Genomic DNA, 14,053 nt, shown 5'->3' with positions numbered 1-14,053 from the left:
ATTCTGAACCAAGTTCCGTCTAAGACGGTTCTTGGTACTCCTTATGAAAGATGGACTGGCCGTAAAGTAAGTTTGGGCCACATCCGAATTTGGGGTTGCCCTGCACATGTGCTAAGGCAAAAGACTAGCAAGTTGGCTAGTAGGTCAGAATTGTGCCTGTTTGTGGGATATCCAAAGTAAACCAAGGGTTTCATCTTCTATAGTCCCGAGGACGATAAGACTTTCGTTAGCACGAATGCTCGTTTCCTTGAGGAGGACTTTATGAAGGATGCAAAACTTAGAAGCAAAATTGTGCTTGAAGAAAAGTTGGGTGAGGAAGCTTCTACCTCATCTATAAGAACTGTTCTTACCCCAACTGAAACACAACCTAACTCATCAAAATCTCGTCAAGTAGTACTTCGACGTAGTGGGAGGGCTACTCAAAAGCCTGACATGTACATGTCTTATGGGGACTCTCTTGTAGCCGTCTCTGACATGGATGATCCTGTTTCCTATAGCCAAGCGATGGCTTGTTCTGAATCAAACCTTTGGCTTGACGCCATGAAAGTTGAAATGCACTCGATGTATGTCAACAAAGTCTGGAAACTTGTAGACCTTCCTGAAGGGATTAAACCCGTAGGGTGTAAGTGGATATACAAGAAGAAAAAGGGTCCTGATGGGAACGTCGAGACGTTCAAAGCACGACTTGTGGCGAAGGGTCATACCCAACAAGAATGGATTGACTATGAAGAAACCTTTTCGCCAGTCGCGATGCTTAAATCCATCCGCGTACTCCTATCCATAGCTGCAGCTCTCGACTATGAGATCTGGCAAATGGATGTCAAGACAGCCTTTCTGAATGGCAATCTTGACGAGCGCATTTACATGGCTCAACCAGACGGTTTCATGGAAAAAGGTCATGAGACCAAGGTTTGTGAGTTGCTTAAGTCCATTTATGGATTAAAGCAAGCATCTAGGTCATGGAATATTAGATTCGATGAAACTGTAAAAAGCTTTGGCTTTGAACAGTCAATAGATGAGCCTTGTGTTTACAAGTTAATACACGAAGGCAAAGTTGTGTTTCTGGTACTATATGTCGATGATATACTACTCATTGGTAATGACGTGGGTAAGTTATCTGAGGTTAAGGTCTAGCTGGCAAAGCAATTCGATATGAAGGATCCAGGAGAAGCCGCGTATATTCTGGGGATCCAAATCTTTCGAGATAGGAAAAACCGGACCTTGTCGCTCTCTCAAGCATCTTATATTGATAAGGTGATGGATCGCTTCTCGATGCAAGACTCCAAGAAGGGTCAAACACCCTTTAGGCATGGAGTTTCACTCTCTAAGGACCAGTCTCCCAAGACTGCACACGAGATTGAAGACATGAGGAAAATTCCTTACGCCTCTGCCGTAGGAAGCCTCATGTATGCTATGCTTTGCCCTAGACCTGATATATGTTTCGCCGTTGGCGTAGTTAGCCGTTTCCAATCCAACCCTAGACCCGAGCACTGGATTGCTGTTAAGCATGTTCTTAAGTATCTTCGAAGAACTAGGAACTTGATGCTTACATACTCAGGTACTGACCTGACTATGACGGGATATACCGACTCCGATTTTCAAGCGGATAAGGATTCCAGGAAATCCACTTCGGGATCTGTGTTCATCCTTAATGGTGGAGCTGTTGTGTGGAGGAGTATTAAACAATCTTGCATTGCTGACTCCACAATGGAAGCAAAATATGTGGCTGCTTGTGAAGCATCCAAAGAGGCTGTATGGCCTAGAAAATTCCTTAAGTATTTGGAAGTTGTTCCAAACGTCGACGAGCCCATGACCCTTTATTGTGATAATAGTGGGGCTGTCGCTAACTCAAAGGAACCTAGAAGCCATAAGCGCTCTAAACATATTGAGAGGAAATACCATTTGATTCGAGAGATCGCGCAACGCGGAGACGTGGAGGTGAAGTAGATCTCTGGCAGATCCATTCACCAAGGCCCTAGCGAACATGGTCTTCGACCAACTTCGAGAGGGATTAGGCATGTAGGACTACTCACATCTTCTTTGAGTCAAGTAGGAGTTTGTTGTCAACGGTGCCCACAAGAAGATTAGTAGTGTCTATTTGTGTACATTTGATGTAATATAGTCTCATGAAGACTCTTGCTTGTAATTGCTTATTCATTAATAAAAAGTTGAAACGTTCATTCGATCTTCCTTGTCTGAAGCTTTATGATAAAACCTTAGTCTTTTAGTCCATAAACAAACTAAACAACTTACGAAGAGACAAATGTAGATTTGCATGAACAAACTCTTCGTAGTTTGCTTAAAACGATATATTCGCAATCTAAGGGTCAAAGGACTATTGACCTCAGTATGATTGTTAGAAGAATCTATGATGTCTGGTTATGAGGCATTGAGAGTTGGAGACTCTATAGTTCTTCTAGGTATCTTCCGAAGGTACTGAATTGACCAGTGCACTTCTAGAGACAAGATAAGAACAAACCATTTAACCTCTTATGTCTCGAAGTCACTATGTATGAATTGCATCATGCTTACCTTAATCCTGAAATGAGACATGCCATTTCACACCTTAGTATTCTCATTTGAGAAAGTCAAAGTTCGGACTCACTATGTGTCACGACCCGCGAGCGTCGTCACCTCGCCCGCAAGCCGCGACTCGACGGAACCAACATCACGTAGCGGGAGCATATCATATATGGATAATATAATGTAAACAAAACATTTAAAGTAAATACATAATTTACAAAACATATAATATACGAAATACGATATTATTAAAAGTGCGGAAACGTTTACAACAAAAGTGGTTATCGGAAATCTCGGGAAATTTTTCGTTTTTCTTTTAGAACTAGAAGTCGTATATCGACTCTTATACATACATATATATGTACATCGAAGCTCCCGACTTTACCTATATACACGGGATATTATTTAAGGAAGAGTCGATATTATTCAAAACATTATATATATAGAGGTCTACTTCCCGAGCCAGAACCCATAGCCCGTAGGTCAAGAGATACGCGTTCCGTCTCAGTTTCCTTCTCGGTCGTCTACATTGCCGCCTTGCCCTTATCTACATTACCAAGGGACATAAAACTATGAGTCGAATGACTCAGCAAGCGGGAGTCTAGCCTATGAAAGAAAAGTAGCTAATGCAAAGCATATGACGTGCGAACAAGCAAACAAGAATGCAGGATGCAGCTATCACCTAAAAGTGACTAATGAGCGCGCATCCTAGAATACTAGCCGTCCCGCAAGGTTATACACTCCTCACTGCTATAACCTCCGGTCCGACTAGAGACCAGTTTTCAACTTCGAGCAGCAGTCGTCAACTGATCTAAGTTTTAACACATGTCTGGGATCCACTAGTGGTACTTCCTTCATCATGACGTCAGCGCCACTGGTCTCTGGCATAGTGAGCTCGCGAACCGCGACCATCACCCACTACGCCCCGGTGTGCTCAAGGCAGCTTCCGGTGAGTCTTCCAGCAAGCAATGAGCTCGCGATGCGCGATCATCACCCATTGCTTCGAGTACTTGGCGCACGGACCGACATGGCCCGCCCAGCACAAGTCAGGGACTTGTGAGTACCACCGACACGAGTTTAAAGTTTGGGTACACTGCAGCTAGCAGCGTACACGTTAAACTTATATACGGAAGAGCGTGACGGGATAAACCCCGAAAGAAATTATTGTTTCCCTTTGAAGCTCGTTTAGTGTTTTAAGTTGAAAGCTCGAAATGTGACTTTCGAACTCTCTACTCTCGATTGAATTTGAGAGTCTATCGCTCTTCCGTCCTCTCGATTCTAACCTACTTCCTAGAGTTAGAAGAGAAGTCTAACCACACACAAAGCAAACAAGGCTGGTTCAAGTTAGCGTTTGAACCTAACGGGCGAACCCGAGCTAAGTTTTCAAGCAAGAGTGGCCAAAGCCTTAACTTTCGAGTTTATTCATTTTTAGGCTTTTACCTACTCTTGTTTACTAGTAAGCAAATGCACAATCAAGCAGGATTATACCCTTGGTAAGTAGTTGACTTATGTCTCCACACTTACCCGGAATTGTTCGACAGAAAGCTTGACGATTCCTGAAGATGTCTTGCTTCACACGTTCTTCGAGACACTTGGCACTTGTCGAACGTCGAGAGAACTAGCATCCGGAGTTGAACATCCGTTAGTTATTGGATTCGAGTTTACTTAAAGATAATAGGGTTCGTTGTCGGGATTAGAGTCGGTTCGGAATTCGAGAATTTAATTTATTATTCCCCGGTTTTTCGGAGGTTTATTCAAGACTCGCGTATCCTCATATCGAGAGTGATACGAGATAATGTTCAACGAGTAATCACGAGTCTTAAATAAATTAAATAATCCGAAATTAAAAAAAACCGAGAATTCCAAATGAATAATTAAATTAAATTCATAAACATTATTAAATAAATAATTCTAAATTATTTATTTAAATACTGAAAGTACATATATAAGAGTATTTAAACGCTGTAAGCGATTTAAAACTCACGAGTTAATCGAGCTTTATTTCGATAACTCTATCAACTTGAGATCTTCAGAGGCTAATCTCAACGCTCTCGACTCGTCTGGTTCCCGTCCGTCCGTCAATGTCTGTAAATCAAACCTGGAACCCAACGACGAGTTAACCTCTTAAAACCAAATTCCGATATCACATAACTCAAAACCCGAACCCATAACCCAATCAAGCGAACTCAACATAAATCCAACTGACCGGAAACGACCACAAAACTCAAACCGAGGCTCAGACTTTATCATCACAACTCAGTCAAAATAAATCACACAATCAAAATAGGTCACACGGCCATGAACAACCACACGGCCAAAGCAACAATGCAATCCAATTTTATCCTGATACTCATCATAGCCTCAACACAATCAGAACATCAACAATTCAAATCAGTCTTAAGAATTACACAGCCAAATTCCATTCTCACGGCCAAAAACTACTCACGGCCAAGCATCAAATCCAACCAAACAATCTCACGGTTAAGAAATCACTCAAACAAGTATTCAGAGTCTTAAATTCATCATCACAGCCTCAGATACTAACAACAAACAAATTCATATATCCAGAAATACCAATTAACTCGCAGAATCAAAAAGCCCCAATATCAAACCCTAGTTCATCATTTTCGGATAAATTAGGAAAAATCCGAATCAAAACTTCAAATTCAGGTTACAAACAACATCAATCGAGTTCAATGAACGATAAAAACCAATCAATTTAACCGAAATCAACTCGGATTCAGAAATCCCCAATTCAGAATTTCAAACCCTAATTTCTCAGAAAAATCAATTGGGTTTAGCTTGTTCTTACCGAAATTCTCACGAATTTGGTGTCCTCGTCGCTCGATTGTGTGTTCCCGGCGTCTACTTCCTCGGCGGCGGTCACGGCGAGCTCGCGGCGGCGGTGTGTCGCTCGGTCTTTGCGCGCGCGGTGGCTCAGCGGTCGGTGACGCGCGAAGGCGAGAGAGAGAGAGGAAGGCGAGTGAGAGGTGGCGGTGGCGACGTCGGGGCTCGGCGGTGCTGTGCTTCCTCGGGCCGGAGCGCGCGGTGGAGCTCGGTGCTGGGTGATGGCGCGCGAAGGAGAAGAAGAAGAAGAGAAGGAGAAGAACGAGGGTGATGGCGGTGATGATGGCTCGGTGACGAGCAGAGGAGCGGCCGAGAGTTTTTTTTTCCTTTCTTTTCTTTTTTCTCTGGTTCGCTCGTTTGGTGTGGGTTTCGGCCGATTGAAGCGTGAGGAAGAAGAAGAAGATAGAGAAGAGAGAGAGAATGGTGAGGTGGCAATGATTTGAGGAGGAAGTGGCCATGTGGCACCCTCACTCTTTGCCACGCGTGCATACGTGGACCAATCAGGACACACCACGTTTCTCTCAATTCAACCCTTGTTTCTCCTTTTCTTTCACTTTCGTCCTTCAGAATATTGCATATAAGTCCTTTCAAAATAAACTCTCACAATCCTGTCCTTAATTAATTAAAAATAATCTTGAAAAATAACCGAGAAAATTATTATTATTTCTCGTTATCTTGAATATATTTAAGGGATTCCGGAATTTATTTTTACTCTTGAGATTTTTAAATCTCCGAGTATGTTTCGAATAATAATATTGGATTACTCGAATATTCTCATTCCGAAATTTCATCGACCTTAAATATTATCATATTCCAAGATATTTAAAATTTAAGGACGTCTCATATGCAACAAGAATTTGAATTAAAACTCGTCCATTCATTCAAATTCACAAGTCGAGCGGTTACAAAAGTTTATACATTACACTATGTGATTCCGAACAGGGCCTATTGGTGAAGTACTAAGTTGTGAGTATGTCATGAGTAACTTTGTGAAGTTCTCATAGATATGGAATTCATGTACAAGATTGCTGAAATGCAATGTATGTCACCTCATGCTTTGTTCCTTGGAGTGTGAATAAATGAACTGGCCAGTGTCCAAATTGAGTCCTGACTCTTTTGGATGAAACAATGTGACTTGTTAGCTCCTCGTCAATACATTGTTTCTAACTTATTCACAAGCGACAAAGGAGTTGAGGAAAGAACAGCTAGAAGGGTAAAATGGTAATTTAGTAAATCCCGACTAGCTGATGACATTCATGAAGGGTAGCATAGATAATATTCAGTGGATCCGCTCATTATAATTAGGTGAATTCTTGAGTAGAAAATAAATTCATTTGAACCGAGAGATTTTCAGTGTCAACTCTTTAGTGGAGTCAGTTGGCATTAAGCTAAACTTGGAAAAGGTTTGTGAACTCTTGAGTCCAAGTGTTTAGCTCAAGCTTTGTTCATTTGGGTCCATGAGGTCACTGTCACGAATCACATCGAGTAGGAATAGTTAAACTGAAAGCTAAGTCAAAACAAGAACGATACAGTTTTACGAAAATTGTCAAAAGGGTATTTTTGTCTTTTTGGACATAGGACGAAAAGAATGTCAATAAATTTTTTTTGACATTGTCATATGATGACAAATGAAATAAATATTACTCAGCCATATTAGTGTAATTGGGCCTTGAGGATTAATTTCATTTCATAGAATTTTACTTGAAAATTCTTAGTGGGGTTTTCTTATGTTGTCATGAACAAATGAAGAAACATCTAGAAGGTCCTTCTAGAAGCCTTATTTTCGTCCAACCCAATGAAAAGAGAGGCTAAATTTCGTGCATGCCATGGTATGAAAGAGAGATTATTTTGTGCATTAATGTATGAAGATACTTGCCAAAAGAAAAAGAGGAAACAAATTTGCTTCTAGAAGCAAGTGTATTTTCGGCCAAGAGAGAGCAAATTAAATGAGGAAACAAGTCCAAGGCCTTAATTGGCTCATGTTGGACGTCCATATAGGTGAGAAAAGAGAAAAGGAAACTACCTTTTGAAGGTAATCCATCCCCTATAAATAGAGGCCTCATTCTCATTGTTTCATTCATCCCAAAGTTTTAGAGATTGAGAGCTTCTCTCTCTAGACTTGGCCGATCCTCTCTCTCTCTCTCTCTCTCTCTCTCTCTCTCTCTCTCTCTCTCTCTCTTCAATTTCGTTTTATTGTTTTGGCACCTAGGTCCTCATTTGACCTAGAGATTAGCTCTGCGACTTCAAGACTCGTTCTTAAGTCGTAGTGTTTAAAAGTGCCCACTCACTAATTCCTTTTCTCTCGAGTGATTTAGTGATAGAAACTTTCGTGGTTGCTCGAGGTGCCGAGGAAAGAAAGAGGGACGTGCTGCGAGGGGAGACGAGCGTTGCAACTTTCTAAGAGCTTCTCAAAGATCAAGCTTCAAGAAAGGTTAGTAAGCTTCTTAGCTTATAATAGTTTTTTAATTACGTGTACTTGCTCTTTTGTCTAGGTTAGTAAAAACTGGTTTTACTTGTAAAAGAAATTTTTTAAAATTCTGCCGCTTACCGAAGCGTTAATTATTTTCTCAAACCCTAGATCGATTCCAACACCCTTGGGGATCGACGTCTTCCGATCCGATATAACAACCAAGTTCTCGTGATCGCCGAACGCGTTCTTGATTTTTTCGAAGAACCAACGCCATGTAGCATCACTCTCCGTATCAACAAGTTCAAACGCTAATGGAAGGATATGGTTATCACCGTCCATCGCAGCCGCTAGCAATAACGTCCCTGCAAATTTCCCTTTCAAAAATGTTCCATCGACGGAGATCACGGGGCGAGTATGCTTCCAAGCTTCAATTGAAGCCCCGATCGCAATAAAAAAGTTCCTAAATTCATCGGAAGGTTCGATCTCAAAAGTATAATAAGTTCCTAATTCAAGAAAAATATGACACTGTCAGTCAGATTAACTTTAATCTAGCCTGGATTACAATTAATGACAGAAACCAAAAGAGGAAAAGAACACTACCTTGATTCTTTTCTGCTATCATCTCAGCAACAACCGGAAGAAGTGAGTACGAGGTTGCATGCGAGCCTAAAACTTCTTTCAACGCGAGATCCCGACCTTTCCACGCAGTAAAATAAGATATGTTGACTTTGTATTGCGTCCGCATATGATCCACAACATCGTTAGGAACCATATGGTCTGCACGACCATTGTAGAACTCTATCTTCACACACTCGCTAATAAGTGACGCCGATGCTTGTCGATGCTTTGCTGAAACTACTTCGACAATGCACGTGTGTTCTTTTTGGTACTTTCTAATCACTCATACACCCGTGTCTCCACACATGGACGCACTCAACTTCCAATCGCAAGGTTGTTTGTTGCAAACTATGAAATACCTGCTTTTGCTAGACCGGGAAACTTTGAACTCAAAGTTGTTATTGATTGATATCATCTTCAAAGAATTCACCAATAGAGTCTTTTCAAGAAAAACACTACCCTCCTTCACATCAAAATCAGACGGCATGTTGTTCAATTCCAGGTTGTCAACAAGATCAACCTCATCCAAATCTGAAACAGCTTGCAAATCATCATCAGAAAGGCCAACGTCGTCAACACATGCGAGAGCTTCGAACAAATCGACTACACAATGAAAAGGTATATTAACATTAAGAGAACCTTGATTAGTGTTAACGAAATCAAGGAATTCAGGATCATGAACAAAATTAACAAAATTAACGAACCACAATCAGAATGAAAGCATTACGAACACAAGATTAAAAATAGTGAAGGCAGGATTAAATTTAATCCGAACGAACTATAAAGACAACATGTAACCTTTATGAAGACGGGGTTAAATTTAATCGAGGCACGCTTAAATTTAATGAAAACCTGGAAATCCAGTTCATGAACACATAATACAAAACAAAAACAAAAAAAACTTGAAAAAATTCAATCTAAGAACGAAACTGACCTGTTTTAGCAAAATCTGGTAGAAAAATAGAACTCGTCACCAATGCCATTGAAAAACTCATGAATAACAGATTGAATACAACAAAAAAAATATAAAAATCCACAACAATATAGAAGATAAAAAAAATACAGAGAAAAGAAACGAACGCAAGGAAACTGACCTGCTGGATTAATGAAATCGCCGTCAAAATTCGTTGATGAATTCGCCGACGACTGAGAATCAACGCAAACTCGGAGACGGAACGCTGAAATCAGAGCAATTCGCCGAAGACGAAAAAAGATCGCCGAAACTGAAAGGACGATTTTGACGAAATGAAGAGAAGATTGAGTTCGAAATGATAAATTCGCGAATCGAAATGAAGATTTTGATTGAAATTGGAAGAGAAGGAAGAGTTTGAGCGGAAATTTGAAGGAAAAAATGGAGTGAGTTTGAGCGAAATTAGAAGGAAAAAGGGACGAAAATTTGAAACCGAAGCTTATATACCAAACTATAAAGGGTGTAATGGTATTTGTACTCTCAATTGACTATTTTGCCTAACCTAATGAAACTATGACTATTTTGCAAAAGTCATAGTTTGAATTGGCTAGTTCATGCCATTTTTTCTTAATTTAATTTACTTCGAAAAATAACTTACTAGATTGAAGTAAATTAATTAATTGATTTAGCTAATTTAATTTATCTCGAATTACTGAACTATTTTTTTTTAATAAAATGAAACTTTATCTAAAATATTAAAAAAAAAAAAAAAAAACTAGTGGATTTTGCAACAAATTTTTCTAAACTATTTCAGACTATTTTTTTCCTTCAATTTATCATTCAATTTCTCATAGTCTAAAGCTAACTCTAGTTCAACTCCACAATATGCAGAGTTCTCCATTGTTCTCTTCAAAGGCTCGTTCCATATCTTTGCTTGGTTCTTAGATTTCCGTATTCGTGACCTTTTTCCATTTGATTTTGTCGAGGTATACTAAGTTCTCCGCCCTAATCCTTCGAAAGTTTTACTTATTTTGACTTCATTTTTTTAATTTCGGACGAGAAATTGCTGTTTCAGAATCTTAAGATAACTATGGCTCTTGTATTCATTTCATATTTTGAAGTATTCAGGCTTAGAATTTTCGTTGTCAGTGTGATCGTTTACACTTATAGTACAAAATTTATTGACTTTGAGGTATATAGTGGTAACAATATCTCACTCCCTTTTCTCTGCTTGACTCGCTCGTTTAATCGGGAGTGCGAATCACTCCAATCTATACTTCAATTTTTTACGTATTTTGTTTCCTTATGAAGAAATGAAAATAGCCTTAATTTTTTATTTTTTAGAATAAGAATTATCTCCTCCAGTGTTTGAATCTGCAATTCATTCGTTCTCGTTCCGTTTTAAAATCTTGTAATCAGAGGCCAGAATGGTAAACTTGTTTTTATCCGAACCCGTTTGGAACGATGTCCGAGCCGACGACTCTTCCGAGCTGAGAAAGTCTCTGCTGGTCAAGTTAGGGATAGCGATTCAGTCGTTCTTGATGTCCGGTGCTCGCTCCGAGGCTCGGATGTGGCTTTGCGAATCCATGGCCGGCTTGACCTCCATAGCCCGCGAAGAGCAACGCGAGTTATTCGCGAGCTTTTTGAAGTCTAAGCCGGCGAAGAGGAACGGTCTGGCGTGTCAGCTCCTTCAAATGATGTTCGACAAGAGGCCCGAGAAAGCAGGCTCGGTCTTGTCCAAGAATAGCCACGTGCTCGAGAAATTCTTCGAAGGTAAGGTTTTGATCTTGGTATATATGAATACATATAGAGAGGCCTTTAAAAAAATTGTTAAAATATGAGCCTATTTTTTATTTTTTATTTTTTTTGCATATGCTGTGTAAATCCTACGCGTGCGTTTAGGGAATTTTTGCGCTAGTCCTTTGTTTGGCCTAGTTTCTTCATATGCTTTTGGAATCGTGCTCGAACTCGATATTCCTGGTTTTGATCGTAGTGAAATATCCAGCAACAAAGTGGACTCGGGTCTCACATCGAGAGTGAACCACTATAAATATCTGCGTAGAGACTTGACGCTGGAATTTTTCGGAAATTTACGCTGTTTCTTGTTTGCTCTGGTCTCTTTGGATGCTTTTTGGGTTGTGCTTGAACTCGATATTTCTGGTTTTGATTATAGTGAAATACGCAGCAACAAAGTGGACTTATCTATGATACATTGAGAGTGAACCACTATAAATCTCCGAGTTCTCTAATCTTAACAACGGTGCAGGAAATCCGACACGGATATTGCGGTGGTTCTCGAGCGTTGGAATCGAGCACGGAAAAGGCGCCAAGGCTCTGACCCAATTCGCGTTCGTGAACCGTGACGTCTGTTGGGAAGAGCTCGAGTGGAAAGGGAAACACGGGCAATCTCCGGCGGTGGTCGCCACGAAGCCGCACTACTTTCTCGACCTCGACGTCCGGCGAACGGTCGAGAACTTCCTCGACAACGTCCCGGAGTTCTGGTCCTCCGACGAGTTATCCGACTCGCTGAGAGACGGAGAGATCTTGTCCGTCGATCGGGAGTTCTTCCTCGGCTATTTCGCCGACTTGATGTACGAGGAGGACTCGAGAGACGCGTGGGAAGCCGTGGCCGAGTTCTTGTTCGAAGAGTCTTTCTCGTATCTGTGTCGCCACCTTCTAATCGCCCTCGATGAGCGAGACTTGCGGAGATTCCTGGGGTCGGTCTGTAAATTCCTTCACCCGAGGATCGACGTTACCGAGCCTAAGAATGCTTCGCTCATGTTTGAAGTTGTACTTTCCAAGTGCGGTGATTCTGGGTCTTTTGATCAGATATTCCTGTTAAATGCTTTTCTGACGAAAAAGCGAGAGCTTCTTCGGCTCCTACGCGAGGAAGGCGGAGATTCGGCCGAAGCGGAAACTAAAGATATCGTTATGGAGATTTGTTCTATCCCAGATTCTGGTGATTATTTGGCACCGCAGATCAAAGAGTGTTTTAAGCTGAAGAGCATAGAAGCGATCAATCTCCTCGCGATTCAGTCATGGGTTCTATACTATAGGATTTCGGAGGAGTGTCGGGGTTCGGAGTCCTGGGAAACGTTATTCGCGAAAAACGCAATCGCGTTCCGAAAATCTAATTCGTTTGCTTTGCTTGACGACTCGTTGTGCGAAGAATGCGATTCGGGATCGGATCGCGAACCAGCGAAAAGAGTCAAACATGGGAAAAAGAGTAGAAAGAAAAGGAAGAAAAAATATGAGCGAGGCAATGGTTTTGATGACGGGTTCTTTGATTTTGCTGGTACAGATGATGATTGGTCTGGTCCAAAAGTCAATAGCGAAAGTTGGTCGCTCTCTATCGACGGGTTTTCCTCGTCGTGGACCAATGTAAGTTCTCTCTTTTTTGTTTCTTTTCTTTTTTGGTTAAAAGCTTTTATTTTGACCTTTATAATACTATAATGGTTGATTGGTTTTAAACAGATATACTCATCTTATTTTGTGTCGGTATTTTAATATGCCATATCACTTGGGCAACTTATTCTTAATACATCCTTGAACGCCTTTCTCTATTTCTACGGTTACGCCTTTCTATGTGTTTATATAGTTCTTTAGGTAGCGCCATGGTATGCCTACTATTTATTCCAAAAGGAAAATAAAGGACATCTGTCATTGGCCTTATCCAAATAATAAAAAAAACCACAGAGAAACGTCAACGTACTTTCTGGTTCCAAATACCTATTTGCTTGTTTTCAATGCCATCGAAACCCCGAAACGTTCCCGACTTTTAAATACCCATGACCACTAATCTAATCATTTTATCCTTCAGGTTGATTTACCCGAATATCTTTCCCATCATTCTTTGTCAACATGGATGAGGTGGATTTTGGAGAAGCTGGTCAAGTAATCGGGAAAAAACACAGCAAAAAATGAGTCATTGGTACTTCTGCCGATAAATAGGAACGGTGGGAAGTGAAAAATCTGGACTTGTAATCCCTGACATAGGCTCTTTATCAAGTGCGGTATCGGTAAAAGAAGAAGAAAGAAATTTCTTACTTATACCCGATCGACAATCACGTTTTTGTGGAAGACAAGGCTCGTCATTTTCGAATCTCCCTCTTTACATATCGAACGCCGAGACTTAGAGGTTTCGTTCTTCTGGTGGTTGGGTATTTCTTTCTTTCTGGTTCAGTTGGTTGAAAGTTTGGTGGCTTTTGGACCGTTTGACTGATTTTGTGTAGCCTTGTATTCGTTTTGCAGAGACCAGGGTAGTTGTAACGTGTACACACATGAAGGTGTTAGACTTTTGTTGGCAGTTTTGTCGTTGACTTGCGTTGCAAGAAATACACAAATGAACTTTACCCTCATTAGTTAACGGTAATTCAAGAAAGTTGTATAATTTTTACAGAATTAGGTCGTCACATATTTGTACGAAGATCAATATGGCCATCCATAGTTTTAACTACTTTACCTCTTTCTACTGGAAGAAATTCCTCCAAATTTGAAGTTTTAAATCAACACATGATACACATTTAATATACCAAAGTTTTTTTTATTTTTCAGCCATATATTTAAAATTAAAAACTTGATGGCATTTATTGATTAACTGGATCATAAGAAATTTGGAGATAAGAAGCTAGATAGATGTTCGTTACTCCTATGTTTCAACAAAGCTTGAAAATTGTTCAAACGTTTAAAAAAAAAAAAAAAAAAAACTTGCACCGAGTACAGCAGTTTTTGGTCGGTATTTTCCC

General features: G+C 40.4%; 1 protein-coding gene and 1 long non-coding RNA gene across 4 annotated transcripts; one reads left to right on the top strand and one right to left on the bottom strand.

Moving 5' to 3' along the window:
- Nucleotides 1–2,920: 2,920 nt before the first annotated feature.
- On the bottom strand, nucleotides 2,921–5,638 carry LOC149405127 (uncharacterized). 2 transcript variants are annotated; one of them, XR_016295494.1, is made up of 4 exons: nucleotides 5,336–5,638; nucleotides 4,508–4,621; nucleotides 4,048–4,141; nucleotides 2,921–3,070 (listed from the first exon to the last, which is right to left on the bottom strand). It is a non-coding gene; the product is annotated as an uncharacterized LOC149405127 (long non-coding RNA). The 2 variants fall into 2 exon arrangements; XR_016295493.1 differs by lacking the exon at nucleotides 4,048–4,141.
- A 4,514-nt stretch (nucleotides 5,639–10,152) lies between these two features.
- LOC149405126 (uncharacterized) lies at nucleotides 10,153–13,850 on the top strand. 2 transcript variants are annotated; one of them, XR_016295585.1, is made up of 5 exons: nucleotides 10,153–10,294; nucleotides 10,728–11,081; nucleotides 11,575–12,689; nucleotides 13,129–13,446; nucleotides 13,560–13,850. XR_016295585.1 is itself a non-coding variant. In XM_089608038.1 (4 exons), exons 2-4 carry the CDS (start codon nucleotides 10,736–10,738, stop codon nucleotides 13,204–13,206), a joined length of 1,539 nt encoding a protein of 512 aa, XP_089464164.1. In that variant the 5' UTR covers nucleotides 10,153–10,294; nucleotides 10,728–10,735; the 3' UTR covers nucleotides 13,207–13,849. The 2 variants fall into 2 exon arrangements, 1 of the variants encoding a protein (XP_089464164.1); XM_089608038.1 differs by having other exon boundaries at nucleotides 13,129–13,849.
- Nucleotides 13,851–14,053: the final 203 nt, after the last annotated feature.

The sequence above is a fragment of the Urtica dioica genome, chromosome 2 (assembly GCF_054948205.1).
Source record: "Urtica dioica subsp. dioica isolate 48M chromosome 2, U.dioica_male_clone48M_v1_H2, whole genome shotgun sequence".
NCBI classification, from domain to species: Eukaryota; Viridiplantae; Streptophyta; class Magnoliopsida; order Rosales; family Urticaceae; genus Urtica; species Urtica dioica.
Note: the sequence above shows the minus strand (reverse complement) of the source record. Positions and strands in the feature narration are given on the sequence as shown.

What these genes read in the sequence shown, in the direction of transcription:
- LOC149405126 (XM_089608038.1), top strand. Translation starts at nt 10,736, where the DNA reads ATGGTAAACTTGTTTTTATCCGAACCCGTTTGGAACGATGTCCGAGCC. An exon ending in GCTCGAGAAATTCTTCGAAG is followed by an intron (nt 11,082 to 11,574) that starts GTAAGGTTTTGA and finishes ACAACGGTGCAG; the next exon opens with GAAATCCGACACGGATATTG. An exon ending in TTTCCTCGTCGTGGACCAAT is followed by an intron (nt 12,690 to 13,128) that starts GTAAGTTCTCTC and finishes TTTATCCTTCAG; the next exon opens with GTTGATTTACCCGAATATCT.